Source organism: Myxine glutinosa, chromosome 13 (genome assembly GCF_964187855.1).
Source record: "Myxine glutinosa chromosome 13, kmMyxGlut1.1, whole genome shotgun sequence".
Lineage (NCBI taxonomy): Eukaryota > Metazoa > Chordata > Myxini > Myxiniformes > Myxinidae > Myxine > Myxine glutinosa.
Window position 1 is genome coordinate 49839875 of NC_136273.1, and position 15637 is coordinate 49855511.

The window sequence follows — 15637 nt, forward strand, 5'->3', positions numbered from 1 at the left end:
ATGTCACAGCACTGCGAGAATTGTTGAGAACAATAAAATCGTGGCGAGCGGGTTTACAATCAGAAGGTAGTGTGTTTTTGTAGTTTTTATCGGTAAAATTGTATTTCTTTTTTTTTTCGACAATGAAAATCACAATATCAATTAGAAAAAAGATCGCTATATATATATATATATATATAAATATATACATATAAATATATAAATATATATATATATAAATAAATATATCTATCCCGCTGTTGGTAACGTTCTGATGTGATATAAAATTATAAAAATCATCGCGAAGGTAGATTTTACGTGTAAGGTATTTTTTCATTGTTGGAAAATTTTTTATCAGTAGCTGATTTAATCGATGTGCGGACAAAGAAAACCCGATTGAGTTGAGAGCGTTTAGGTTCGAGCTGCTCCATGACAGATCGTGCCGTTTTTATTGATTAAAGACAGAGAGGACGGGCTATCGCGAAAAGCTAAATGAGGTTGTTGAGGAAGCTGAGGGCTGATGGGGCCTTACGGACAAAACGAAGGCCTACTTGATACAAGCAGCATTAGTGTTTTCAATGGAATGTGTGCTTGTGAAACGTGACCAGGAAACGTTAAAATGCATTTGAGATGAAGTGTTGAGGTTGTGTTGAGGGTCCCCCACACCCCTCCCCCCTCCTCCCCTCTCACCCCACACACCTCCTCCTCTCACCCCACCCATCCACCCCTGTCACTCCACCCACCCACCCCTGTCACTCCACCCCATCCCCCCCTCCCTCACCCCACCCACTCCTCCTCCCCCCCCCCCCCCCGTCACCCCGATCACTCCCCCCTCATCTCGCTCACCCCACTTCCCCTCACCCACCCCACTTCCCCTCACCCACCCCACTTCCCCTCACCCACCCCACCTCACCCCACCCACCCCCCTCTCCTCACCCCCTTAACTCCCTCCCATTACCCCCAAACCTCATTTTGCCCCTGCAAAGCCTCACAACCCCCCCTCCCCATCCTGCATCCAACTACTGCCCCCCCCCCACCCTTACCCCCATACAACGCCACCTCTCTTCCCCCCAACCCCCCTTTCAATCCACTCCTCTTCCCCCTCTATCTCTAACAGTGTGGACCTCAAACATCCAAGGTCTCCGCTCAGAGCTAATAGACCTCCTAATCTAGGTCGCTGCTGATAAACGAGACGTCACCTGTTTAACAGAATCCTTCCTCCCACAGGACGTCCCCAACCTCCCCAGTTACTGTCTCCCCTGATTTGATAGGCCTGAACCATGTCCTGGTGGTGGAGTTGCTCTTTACATCATTAATTAAATTTCCCACTCCCCTTGTACTGACCTTACACCTCCCAACCCCAAGTAGTACCTCGAACTGTGACTTACCCTCCACTCCCACCTCTTGTTTGTTTGTGTGTTGTACCGTCCTCCTTTCAGTGACAACTCCATCTACATCCTTCTATCAGACAACGTGGACAAATTTTTAACCCCTCAGCCCAACTCGCTCTTCCTCATATGTGGCGAATTCAGTTGTGACCGTGTAAGTAGGTTGGGTGTTGGTAACTTTCTCACCAACCATGGCTCTTCAGCCAAGGACTTCTGTGACTCCATGGGACTGACAATCTTTAAATGTTCCAACCCGGATTTCTCCCAATGTCAAATGTTGCCTTCTAGATTTTGTGATGCCGAACTTTTCCACAAATGTATCCTGCTCTTCCTCTGCTCCAATTGGTTCATTTAATCATGTGCTTGTGAAAGTCGATGACGACGAGTCTGAGAGTGCATTCAAGCAGCCATCTCTCTTCAGGACTGGTCTCCTGTATCTACTACCCCTGATGTTAACTCACCTTGGGAATTCTTCCACAGAAACCTGCTCTCTCTCATGTACAGATTCATCCCATCTTGTCTTCAATTATCCTCCCCTTCTTCTTGCTCATGGTACACTGAATCCTGTGGTGATGCAGTTGCTCTGAAACAGCTTGCCTTCTCTTCCTGTAAGGCAAATCCGACCAAAGACGATCTCAGTGCATTCCAAAAAGTTTGAAACAAATGTGTGTCTATATTACAAATCATCTGTCTATCTATCTTCTGTATATACATGCAAATTGAACAATCGTGTCTGAACGGGGTAAATGTCTTAACCACAACACGTATTCGTCCTCGTCGTCACCTTAGTTCTAGGCGCCGTCCGAGTCCTGCCCTTGTACTGACCTTACACCGCACCCCATACCATCCTTACACCACACCCTACATCAAACAACCTTACACTATCCCAGCAGCCGTCCTAGTCCTGCCCTTGTACTGACCTTACACCGCACCCCATACCATCCTTACACCACACCCTACATCAAACAACCTTACACTATCCTAGCCGCCATCCTAGTCATAGTTGTAGTCCTCATCACTGTCATATTCCTTGTCATCGCCCTTGTCCTAGTCCTTATCACCATTCTCGCCCTTATCCTCCTCGCTGTCCTAAGCCTCATGGTTGGCCTAGACCTAGTCGCCATCCTAATCCTGGTCCTCGTCGCTATCCTACTCCTCATCGCCACCGTCGTTCTCATCACCGTCCTAGTCCTCCCACCTCCATCGATGTGTCGTTAATGGCATTCTGTTCAACGTCCTCGACCTGCTTCATGCTTTCACCATCTTACATTTCCTCCTTCAACTCCCCATTGTTCTCATCTACATCCTTCAATCCCACGTCGTCCTCCTCCTTGTCATCTGCACTGAAATGAAGTAGACTACTGAGGAACCCATCCTTATGGATTGCAAACGGGTCAATCCCCCATTACCACCGTATTTTAGTCTGGCTTGTAATACCCGTTACCACCAGGAGTGGGGCTGTGCCATCCATATTTACACTGAAAGATTGATATCCTTCCCCTACCCTGAATACCCTGCATCACGAATTATATTTACCACCTGAAACCTACCCATGCACTCCCCGATTACAACCACTAGTTTTCAACTTGTTCCGTCCAGTTGTTCAGGAATACATAGAAGTCATACAAACACTTCTGAAATTATAGTATTTGAATGTTCCCCTTTCTAGATGTTGTTTTGAGATTTTTTTTTTGCCACGATGTTGAGTTTTTAATGGAATCTTTGTACTTTGTTTCATTTTTTTTTTTCTTTTAGTTTGCACCTGGTCTTGCAGGGAAGTGCCCAAAAACATCAACGTCATCTTTGAGAGCCATAAACCTTCAATGGTTTTAGACGCTGTGCACATCAACACGGATGCGTTCCTTGTGTGCATCCTGCACGCTCTCAGCACAGAGAATGAAGAAGTTATGGGGCTCTGCATTGGTAAGGTGGGTTTTACAGTTCCACACCGCCCATCATTGGGCTCTATCTAACCAACTTTCTCTTCCCAACTCTCTTGACCTTCTTCAGCTCGACCATCACCTCCATTCTTGTTTTCCTCTTCCCCTTCTCTTGGCCAACCCCAACACCCTCCTCTCCGAGTGAGGATCAAATAACCCCCACGTCCTCTATCCCCCCCCCCCCCCCATGATCTTCCTCAAACTTCAACACCCTCCTTCCACCCCCATGTGGAATTTGGCAAACATAGCAAAAACGGCCTCTTTCCTACTCCCTAGTCCTCGTTGCCATCCCATCCTCGGCTCGGCAAAACCTACAGCCATATTTCCCTCATGGGGTTCAGTCAATCCTTTCACCATGAGGGGCTGACCCAACCCATATTCACCATGAGCGGTTGACCCAACCCATATTCACCATGAGCGGTTGACCCAACCCATATTCACCATGAGGGGCTGACCCAACCCATATTCACCATGAGCGGTTGACCCAACCAATATTCACCATGAGGGGCTGGCCCAACCCATATTCACCATGAGGGGCTGACCCAACCCATATTCACCATGAGCGGTTGACCCAACCCATATTAACCATGAGCGGTTGACCCAACCCATATTCACCATGAGGGGCTGACCCAACCCATATTCACCATGAGCGGTTGACCCAACCAATGTTCACCATGAGGGGCTGGCCCAACCCATATTCACCATGAGCGGTTGACCCAACCCATATTCACCATGAGGGGCTGACCCAACCCATATTCACCATGAGCGGTTGACCCAACCAATATTCACCATGAGGGGCTGACCCAACCCATATTCACCATGAGGGGCTGACCCAACCCATATTCACCATGAGGGGCTGACCCAACCCATATTCACCATGAGGGGCTAACCCAACCCATATTCACCATGAGCGGTTGACCCAACCCATATTCACCATGAGGGGCTGGTCCAACCCATATTCACCATGAGGAGCTGGCCCAACCCATATTCACCATGAGGAGCTGGCCCAACCCATATTCACCATGAGGAGCTGGCCCAACCCATATTCACCATGAGGAGCTGGCCCAACCCATATTCACCATGAGGAGCTGGCCCAACCCATATTCCCCATGAGCTGGCCCAACCCATATTCACCATGAGGAGCTGGCCCAACCCATATTCACCATGAGGGGCTGACCCAACCCATATTCACCATGGGAGCTGACCTAACCTATATTCACCATGAGGAGCTGGCCCAACCTATATTCACCATGAGGAGCTGACCCAACCCATATTCACCATGAGGAGCTGGCCCAACCCATATTCACCATGAGGGGCTGACCCAACCCATATTCACCATGAGGAGCTGGCCCAACCCATATTCACCATGAGGAGCTGGTCCAACCCATATTCACCATGAGGGGCTGACCCAACCCCTGTTCAAAATGAGGGGCTGACCCAACCCATATTCACCATGAGGGGCTGGCCCAACCCATATTCACCATGAGGGACTGTCCCAACCCATGTTCACCATGAGGGGCTGACCGAACCCCACCCCTATGTTTGTATTATGTGGCTCAAACAACACCACCACTATCTTCCAATATTCACATTCACTCACCCCTCCAACTATCTTCTCCACTTGGGGGTCAACAAATCCAAATAGGATTTTCTTCCAGACTAGTTTACTCTATTGTTGGCTTAGCCTGGTGTTGGCTTTGCGGTTAGGGTGCCGGCTTGGGATCCTAGGATCCTGGGTTCGAATCCCGGTCGATCGCTGAATTAACGCCAGGGGGGTTGACTCAGCCTGTCATCCTTCCGAGGTCGGCAAATTGAGTACCAGCTTGCTGGGATGAATGATCACGGTGTGTACCCCGATTTAGAATAGGTACACCGTATCCCTGCGCATCGTAAGAGCGTGACCAAGGGCTGGCGTCAGGAAGGGCATCCGGCCATAAAAAAAACATTTCCTCAAACAGGGAACCATGATTGTCATGGGGCCTGCAAGGCTAACCCCCGCTCTAGCGGGGAAAATGGCCTTAAAACGATCATTCATATTTTCATTCTAGTTCACTCCATTCTTAAAACGAGGTTCATTTTCATTTTAAACGTCATTTTATCTTCCGTTCCTCATTCATAGTCTCTACCCCGATCCATTCTGGCTTATCTTTCTTCAATGCCTTTTAGGTTGATTGTGAACAAGTTGTTCACGTGATGTCTGTCATGATCCTGCGCCGCTCGGATAAGCGTAAGGACCGTGTGGAGATCTCCCCTGAGCAGCTGTCTGCAGCCACCACGAAGGCAGAGATATCCTTTATGCTTGCATTCACATCCACCTAACCAGCTCTGCTTTTACCTTTTACTTATGTGATATACAGTGCATTCGGAAAGTATTCAGACCTCTTCACTTTTTTCACATTTTGTTATGTTGCAGCCTCATGCTGAAATCGTTTATATTAATTTTTTTCCCTCATCAATCTACACTCAATACCCCATAATGACAAAGAGGAACAGGATTTTCGACAGAATCGTGTTTCTCACAGTCTGAGAGACCTTTAGGTACTTTTTTGCAAACTCCAAGCGGGCTTTCATGTGTCTTTCACTGAGTAGAGGCTTCCGTCTGGCCACTCTGCCATAAAGCCCAGATCGGTGGAGTGTTGCAGTGATGGTTGTCCTTCTGGAAGTTTCTCCCATCTCCACACAGGATCTCTGGAGCTCAACCAGAGTGACCATCGGGTTCTTGGTCACCTCTCTTACCAAGGCCCTTCTCCCCCGATTGCTCAGTTTGGCCGGGCGGCCAGCTCTAGGAAGAGTCCTGGTTGTTCCAATCTTCTTCCATTTAAGAATCATGGAGACCACTGTGCTCTTGGGAACCTTCAATGCAGCAGAAATTTTTTGTAGGCTTCCCCAGATCTGTGCCTCGACACAATCCTGTCTCTGAGCTCTGCAGGCACTTCCGTCGACATCATGGCTTGGTTTTTGCTCTGATATGCATTGTCAGCTGTGAGACCTTATATAGACAGGTATGTGCCTTTCCAAATCATGTCCAATTAATTGAATTTACCACAGGTGGACTCCAATCAAGGTGTGGAAATATCTCAAAGATGATCAAGATGGGCTCTGTCCCCCAAATATTCCTACAGGTCGCACAAGATCTGCCTGCAACCCTCTTATGGTTAAACTGCCAAAATCAAGACTCTCTGCTCACCTTCACTCCTTCATTCCTCTTTTCTCCCGCCTCTGGAACAAACTCCCTCACTCTCTTCAATCCCACTCCTCCCTCCAGGTCTTTAAAACGGCTGTTCACCACCATCTCTTATCTTCCCCAATCCAAAACCTTGATCTTTTCTACCCCCGCTAATTTCACCCCAAATCCACTTTTTTAGGTGTCTTTTGACTTCTTTCCTGGAAGTCCTTGGTGGCCTTACGTTTTGTACCTATCCTGCCTCCCCCCAGGCCCTCTCCCTCCCACACATCTCCCGATGTCTCTGCTCTCAAATGTTGTGTTTGTGTGCTTCCTTCCCTTCTCTCCCCATCTTGTCGACCGCTCCCCTTTTTATATAGTTTGTTTGCTTGTTTGTCTGATTTGTTTGTTTGATAAATGTTAGCTCTTTCACGAGCCTCGACTCTGTATACCAAAAAAAAAAAAGAAAGAAAGAAATGGGAGGCACCTGAGCTAAATTTCAAGTGTCATCGCAAAGGGTCTGAATACTTATGCCAATGTGATATTTCAGTTTTTTCTTTTTAATAAATTTGCAAAACTTTCTAAAATCCTGTTTTCTCTTTGTCATTATGCGGTATTGAGTGCAGATTGATGAGGGAAAAAATACATTTAAACGATTTCAGCATAAGGCTGCAACATAACAACATGTGAAAAAAGTGAAGGGGTCTGAATACTTTCTGGATGCACTGTACAAAGGTCCACAATGCACTGGGTAGTTTATGTCCACTTGCCATTAACATACTTTTAAAGACGTTTTTATCCCTGTCCTCTCCCTTTTCCCCTCCTTCCTCTTCCACACTGCTACTCTTCTACCCCTTTTTCCCATCTACTTTTGAGACAGTTTGGTATTCTTCCATACTTGAGCTTTTTGCTCCCCACCCCTGTTCAGGACCTAATTCCCTCTCGGCCCCTCATCTGATGTCTGACTTTGCACAAACATTAAATTGCCACACATGCTCAACTCCTGATGGCTTTTTGTCATTCTTCCCATGTTTAATTCCCTCTTCCATCCTTCAAACCTTGCTACTCTTCCTGGATTTGTAATCTGCTTCTGCTTTCTGTTCCACTCGACTTCCATCAAGCCTTCCAAACACTGTTCATTATTGACTGTCGCTGAATCTGACCATCAGCTGTGATTTGTTCAACCCTCCTCAACTGACGTGCAGCATTCACAAGGAATCACACAGAAATTAAGTGCAGACATTTGCTTTGCACTTCTTAACTCTTGCGGGACTGGTTGTGGTTCTTAACTGCTGCGGCATCATTTGTCCGCGCAGAGCGGTCGGACCTTGCGTGTCATTGGATGGTACCACTCTCATCCACACATCACCGTGTGGCCCTCTCACGTTGGTGAGGTTTTCCTCACCCTTGCCTCTTCACTCGTCACATATGTCCTCAGTCCCTGACCATTTTCTGTCTGCATATGCTCCGTTGTACTCGAACATCTATATTGGCATTTCAAGTCGGACATGACCGATCCTTTGTGAATTTGGGATTTTTCGGTTGTTGTTGTTGAGCTTTTTGCAACAACTCCAAACCTCTATAAGTAGCATGGTCAAACGATCGATTTGTTCTTTCTTCACTTTCATTAACATTCAGTGAAATCCAGTATTTCTAGAATCTGATCTTATTTAATGCTCAAGGTGGATATTGTTATGTCGGTGGGGTAGGGGGATATATAGATCCAGGTAGATCTGCACTGCTCGGTGCTCAACTGTCATGATAGGGAATCTTGATGTAATAAGTTCTGCAGCCCAAATGTTGGATTAATCTTGTGTCTTCGTCCCCGCCATGAGGGGGCGGGGCTTGTTGACTCGCATAGGGATTATGCTAATTCCATTGTATGTCGTTCCCCTCTGTGATCATTCCGGTGTCCCTTGTGGCAATACATCACATACATTAGTTAGCCCCAATAGCGCATCCACATTAATTAAATCCCCGCTCACAATGACTGACCGGAAGAACAAACAGCAGGCGACCACGCACTTGGGCTGACAACACCGGCAGGGAAGCAAACATCGAACAGGCAGGCCAAGAGCCACGCCCAGGAGAACTTGTGATTGATGGGGGGAGGGGCAAGTAAGAGCAGGTCGCTGATTGGAGGGTCGGGAAGATGAAGGACGTGCCACACTGATTGGCCACCGTCAATGACATGTCACACGATGACATAACACTAAAGGCGCGAGGCGCGAGGCCAATCAGTGCGGAGGGCGTGAAAATGCTACCAACAAGCGATGCGCTCATTGGAGGAAAAACACCAGGACATGAAGGCACGAAAGGCCACAAGGAATTGACGCACTCGTTGGCAGAGATAGAGAGCTGACGTCAGACGAGGTATATATATATTATATATATATATATATATATATATATATATATATATATATATATATATATATATATATATATATATATTGTAACGGTTTTGAGAAGTGTGTAACGAATTTGAGAAGTGTAACGGTTTTTGAGAAGTGTAACAATTTTGGAGGAAGTGTAACGAATGTGAAAACGTTACAATGTGAACGTTACAAAAGTATGGTAACACCCTGGTAATGTAAATAATGGTCGCAGCCGTCCTCCTAGTTAATTCCATGAAACTTACACGCAGGTCACGATATATCTTTTTAAATAGTGTATTTCCTTATTCTATGTAGGCTAAATATGTGTTTCCCACTAGGTTGACTTTGCATTGTATCAAACAAAATAAGCATAGGCCCTTGCAATTTCCCCAAACATCTCCGCTCTCCAAAGTTCCTTTCAAAAGGGTGGGAGTTGTGTTCAATCCCGCAGGCCGCCATTGCCCATGTGCTAATCTCGGAGAAGAAAGGCGTGTCTCCACCTCGTCATCGAGGGGAGGAGTGAGCCAGAGGGTCGCATGGCCAATCAGCACCGCGGTGAGCGACCCGGTAGGCGTGCCCTCGCAGCCGGCGGCTTGATTCCGCCCGAGGTGATAAAAGCGACTGTAAGGGACTGCTTTACGAGATGACTTGGGAGATGACCTGGGAGAGGAGCGAAGAGGCGGCACCAAGAAGAGCGGTGAGATGCGAAACGCTCCAAGCCAAAGAGGAGAGGTACTCGGAGAGGAAACCAGCTTTGGAGAGACGCGCTGAAAGGAGGGAGACGGCTCCACCAGGAGGAGAGGAGCAGGTGTGCCCGAGCCAGCGCGTGACGTCTACAGCCAGCGGATACGCGACGGAGGGTTTTCCCGCCAAAACCGCGAGGAATTGAGAGCTGCTACCTCCGACCTTGCCTCCCTCTCAAGCAATCCACCTCAAGCCCTACCTGCCTGCAATATCCCCTGTGTAAGTGTGAACGTCCTGTCCTACTCGTGTCTTGGGATTAAGTAAATTGAATAGAATAAGTTAACGATGCACTGTGTGACTGCTTTTTCCATCCATTGCTTGTAAATAATTTTGGTCGCTCTTCCTTTTTGCTTGTGTGTGTATAATAAATCTGTTCTTCCTCCGTTCTCTGTCTTTTTCTCTTTTCCTTCTCTTTCGGTCGCTTTAGAGGTTTCCCGATTGAATATCTGTGGGGCGATCTGGTCAACGTCGGGTGGAATCGGGCTAATCGGGGAGTAACTTTTCGGACGCGGTAATACACCACCGCTCGGTCAATATAACATCTAAAACCGCGTCTGTAACAATATATATATATATATATATATATATATATATATATATATATATATATATATCAGTCACTATGCGACCTTCATATCATCAGTGGAGAACCGCCAGCAAGGTGTCCCATACAGATGCTGCTGCACCTTGTTGGGAGCGATAAGCACCGCCTGCCACACGGTAACGTTATCTCTGGTATCCACTCATCATATGGAGTCGACCTGGTTGCGGTTGGGAGTTACTAATGATGGAGAATATTATATTGTAACGATTTTGAGAAGTGTGTAACGAATTTGAGAAGTGTAACGGTTTTTGAGAAGTGTAACAATTTTGGAGGAAGTGTAACGAATGTGAAAACGTTACAATGTGAACGTTACAAAAGTATGGTAACACCCTGTTAATGTAAATAATGGTCGCAGCCGGCCTCCTAGTTAATTCCATGAAACTTACACGCAGGTCACGATATATCTTTTAAATAGTGTATTTCCTTATTCCATGTAGGCTAAATATGTGTTTCCCACTAGATTGACTTTGCATTGTATCAAACAAAATAAGCGTAGGCCCTTCCAATTTCCCCAAACATCTCCGCTCTCCAAAGTTCCTTTCAAAAGGGGAGTTGTTTTCAATCCCGCAGGCCGCCATTGCCCATGTGCTTTGAGTCGGAGAAGAAAGGCGTGTCTCCACCTCGTCATAAGAGGGAAGGAGTGAACCAGCCCTAACAGCCAATCAGCACCGCGGTGAGCGACCCGGTAGGCGTGCCCTCGGAGCCGGCGGCTTGATTTCGCCCGAGGTGATAAAAGCGACTGTAAGGGACTGCTTTAAGAGATGAGCAAAGAGGCTGTACCAAGAGGAGCGGTGAGATGCGAAACGCTCCAAGCCAAAGAGGAGAGGTACTCGGCAAGGAAACCAGCTTTCCAGAGACGCGCTGAAAACCAGAGACGCGCTGAAGGGAGGGAGACGGCTCCACCACAAGAAGAGGAGCAGGTGTGCCGAACCAGCGCGTGACGTCTACCGCAGCGGATACGCGACGGAGGGTTTTCCCGCCAAAACCGCGAGGAATTGCGAGCTGCTGCCTCCCGACTTTGCCTCCCTCTCAAGCAATCCACCTCAAGCCCTACCTGCCTGCATTATCCCCTGTGTAAGTGTGAACGTCCTGTCCTGCTCGTTGTCTTGGGGTTAAGTAAAAATGAATAGTGTAAGTTAACGATTCGCTGTGTTACTGCTTCTTCCATCCATTGCTTGTGTGTGTATAACAAGTGAATCCACTTGGATTCCGCCCAGGTTGGCACATGGAAATTATGATGTAGCATAATTATCATCTCGGGTCAAGATTTGAAATTATGCCATGGTTTTTGTAAAATTGCTACTAGTATTCACATTATGTACTTTTCTTTTGATTTAAACATCCATAAATACAAAACAAATAGTTTTGTAATCTTAAAAATTTATTAAATGTACAAAAAATGGCATTTGGGTCCTCTGGGTCATTTGGGTCCTATATTCCTATCCTATAACATATATATCCTATAACCTATCCTATATATATCCTATATCATATAACATATATCCTATATATCCTATAACATAACATATAACAAATATATCCTATATTATGTACTAGTGAGCGGCCGCGTACCAGCCAAAGGGGTAGCCCATGGTTAGCCTAAATATAGATTTGATGACGTCATGTTTACACATCTGAGCGACAGAAACTGTCTACACATCTGAGCGACAGAAACGTCTACACTGTTGGAGCTTCACTTTTGGAGAGACAGAAATTCTGGGTCATTTGGGTCCTCTGGGTCATTTGGGTCATTTGGGTCCTCTGGGTCATTTGGGTCCTCTGGGTCATTTGGGTCCTCTGGGTCATTTGGGTCCTCTGGGTCATTTGGGTCCTCTGGGTCATTTGGGTCCTCTGGGTCATTTGGGTCCTCTGGGTCATTTGGGTCCTCTGGGTCATTTGGGTCATTTGGGTCCTCTGGGTCATTTGGGTCCTCTGGGTCCTCTGGGTCATTTGGGTCCTCTGGGTCATTTGGGTCCTCTGGGTCATTTGGGTCCTCTGGGTCATTTGGGTCCTTTGGGTCCTCTGGGTCATTTGGGTCCTCTGGGTCATTTGGGTCCTCTGGGTCATTTGGGTCCTCTGGGTCATTTGGGTCCTCTGGGTCATTTGGGTCCTCTGGGTCATTTGGGTCCTCTGGGTCATTTGGGTCCTCTGGGTCATTTGGGTCCTCTGGGTCATTTGGGTCATTTGGGTCCTCTGGGTCATTTGGGTCCTCTGGGTCATTTGGGTCCTCTGGGTCATTTGGGTCCTCTGGGTCATTTGGGTCCTCTGGGTCATTTGGGTCCTCTGGGTCATTTGGGTCATTTGGGTCATTTGGGTCCTCTGGGTCATTTGGGTCCTCTGGGTCATTTGGGTCCTCTGGGTCATTTGGGTCATTTATTCCTATCCTATAACATATATATCCTATAACCTATCCTATATATATCCTATATCATATAACATATATCCTATATATCCTATAACATAACATATAACAAATATATCCTATATTATGTACTAGCGAGCGGCCGCGTACCAGCCAAAGGGGTAGCCCATGGTTAGCCTAAATATAGATTTGATGACGTCATGTTTACACATCTGAGCGACAGAAACTGTCTACACATCTGAGCGACAGAAACGTCTACACTGTTGGAGCTTCACTTTTGGAGAGACAGAAATTCCCAGGCAAACGCTATAACGCACCAGGTTTACAACCTGTGCGTTAATAAATCTGTTCTTCCTCCGTAATCTTCTTCTTCTTCTTTTTCATTCTCTTTTGGTTGCTTTAGAGGTTTCCCGATTGAATATCTGTGGGGCGATCTGGTCAACGTCGGGTGGAATCGGGTTCTAATCGGGGAGTAACTGTTCGGACGCGGTTAAATACACCACCGCTCGGTCAATATAACATCTAAAGCCGCGTCGGCAACAATTGGTGTCGAGGAGTTGGATTCGGACCTGGGACTAAATTTGTTAGGCCCAAATTTTGGAACACCAATTGTACTATTAGAGTAACAATTGGTGTCGAGGAGGGAGATCGGACCTGAAATCGGACCCGAAGCGTGCTTAACGCGCTCAAAATTACAAGCTGCCGAAATTTATTTTGTTTTATAAAGCAAAACCCGAATTTTGAGATCGCGCCATGGACAATCAAGGCGATCGGATGTCGGTGGGAGAGATAGACAGGGTGGAATCGACCCAGGACCTCGGGGAAATGTATGTGGAGGAAAGGGAGGAGGAGAAAAATGGCAATGTGGTTGCGGAGGTTTCAGACGCACAAAATGGCGCTCTTGCGCACGAGGTTGGGGCAGCTGCGGCCGCACCCTTGGTACTACCAACGGTGGCCCAAATGCAAGCCTTCATGGACCAATTGATGGCAAAAATGGATGCTCATAGTGAGCAAATGAGGGACGAAAGGAGGGCTAACTGTGAGCGATTGTTAAACCAAATGGAAGCAATAACGAACAGAATGGGTGACCGCATGCAAAAATGTGGGGAGACCATGGATCGCATGGTGGGCGAAAGGGTCCCAGGGGTGCACGACGAGGTAACGCGGGTCAAAAAGCGCTGGTTGAGCGAAGCGGAGGAAAGCACGGGTACAATGACGGGAGTAGAAATCGCGACACGGGGTTTGGAAAAGCCGGCGACCGCTGAGGTAGAGGAGGGTGTTTTATTAAAGCCAGCGGTTGCCGAGGTTAATAAAGAAAAAGCAGTGCTGGGAATTAAAATTGAAGAGACTAGGACGTGCCCGTACGTGGGTGCCCGTTCCTTGCCAAAAAAAAATAAAAAAAATTTTTGCCAAATTTAAATCAAGTTTACCTCCCTGTCTTTGCTAGCCATGACATTCGATGCCATTGACCATTGCCACTCCTACGCCACGGTGAGGCGACAGGGTAGGATTTGTAGGAGACCTGAAAGTGCAGTGTCAGTATGTATTCCATGTTCGAATTGTTGTAGTTTTAAAATAGTTTAAAAAAAAAAAGGTTTGCAAAGCATATCACCAAATTGAAACAGAATTGAAACAGAGCAGAATTCGTTATTATTATTATTATATTACTACAAATTATTACAAATTATTACATTACAAATTTTATTCGTTAATGTTAATTCCCTGCCATCACCCACTGCCATCACCCTCTGCCATCACCCTCCCATCACCCTCCCATCACCCTGCCATCACCCTCCCATCACCCTGCCCCATCACCCTGCCCCATCACCCTGCCCCATCACCCTCCCATCTCCCCCCCATCACCCTCCCATCACCCTCCCATCACCCTGCCATCTCCCTCCCACCACCCTCTGCCATCACCCTCTGCCATAACCCTCTGCCATCACCCTCCCATCACCCTGCCATCACCCTCTGCCATCACCCTCTGCCATCACCCTCTGCCATCACCCTCTGCCATCACCCTCTGCCATCACCCTCTGCAATCACCCTCTGCCATCACCCTCTGCCATCACCCTCCCATCACCCTGCCATCACCCTCCCATCACCCTGCCATCACCCTGCCCCATCACCCTGCCCCATCACCCCCCCATCACCCTCCCATCACCCTCCCATCACCCTGCCATCTCCCTCCCACCACCCTCTGCCATCACCCTCTGCCATCACCCTCTGCCATCACCCTCTGCCATCACCCTCCCATCACCCTGCCATCACCCTCTGCCATCACCCTCTGCCATCACCCTCTGCCATCACCCTCCCATCACCCTCTGCCATCACCCTCCCATCACCCTGCCATCACCCTCCCATCACCCTGCCATCACCCTGCCATCACCCTGCCCCATCACCCTGCCCCATCACCCTCCCATCTCCCCCCCATCACCCTCCCATCACCCTCCCATCACCCTCCCATCACCCTGCCATCTCCCTCCCACCACCCTCTGCCATCTCCCTCTGCCATCACCCTCTGCCATCACCCTCCCATCACCCTGCCATCACCCTCTGCCATCACCCTCTGCCATCACCCTCTGCCATCACCCTCCCATCACCCTCTGCCATCACCCTCCCATCACCCTGCCATCACCCTCCCATCACCCTCCCATCACCCTGCCATCACCCTCCCATCACCCTGCCCCATCACCCTGCCCCATCACCCTCCCATCTCCCTCCCAAACAAAGAATAATAAAAATTGTCTACATGTACATTGTACACACCTTTATGTCGTTAGCACCACTTCATAAACAACATTGCAGAGGAAACGGCGCTTCTTCTTTGTTTCCTCGTCCTGGGCAAGAATGCGGAGGCTGCTGGATCTGCCAACCCTACAGGTCGCCACGTAGAACTGGCAATGGCTGAAGAAGTCTCTTGGGCAGAAGATCCCAACATGGTGTAGCGACTGCCAAAAGAAGTTGTGCACTTATTTTGATGAAATCTTTTCGTAACAATTTTTCTTCAATCAATAAATAAATAATAAGAATTGTCCACATGTACACACCTGTATGTCGTTAGCAGCTCTTCATAAAC

General features: G+C 47.8%; 1 protein-coding gene across 1 annotated transcript in view; it reads left to right on the top strand.

Annotated features, from left to right (window-relative positions):
• Positions 1 to 273: 273 nt before the first annotated feature.
• LOC137438926 (lys-63-specific deubiquitinase BRCC36-like) overlaps positions 274 to 15637 on the top strand; it is a 67877-nt gene continuing 52513 nt past the window's right edge. Inside the window, exons 1-4 of the mRNA XM_078767448.1 lie at positions 274 to 286; positions 3123 to 3295; positions 5474 to 5593; positions 7772 to 7859. Of these exons, the coding sequence (XP_078623574.1) occupies positions 3191 to 3295; positions 5474 to 5593; positions 7772 to 7859 (313 nt within the window). The 5' untranslated portion in view covers positions 274 to 286; positions 3123 to 3190. The remainder of the gene's footprint in view (positions 287 to 3122; positions 3296 to 5473; positions 5594 to 7771; positions 7860 to 15637) is intronic.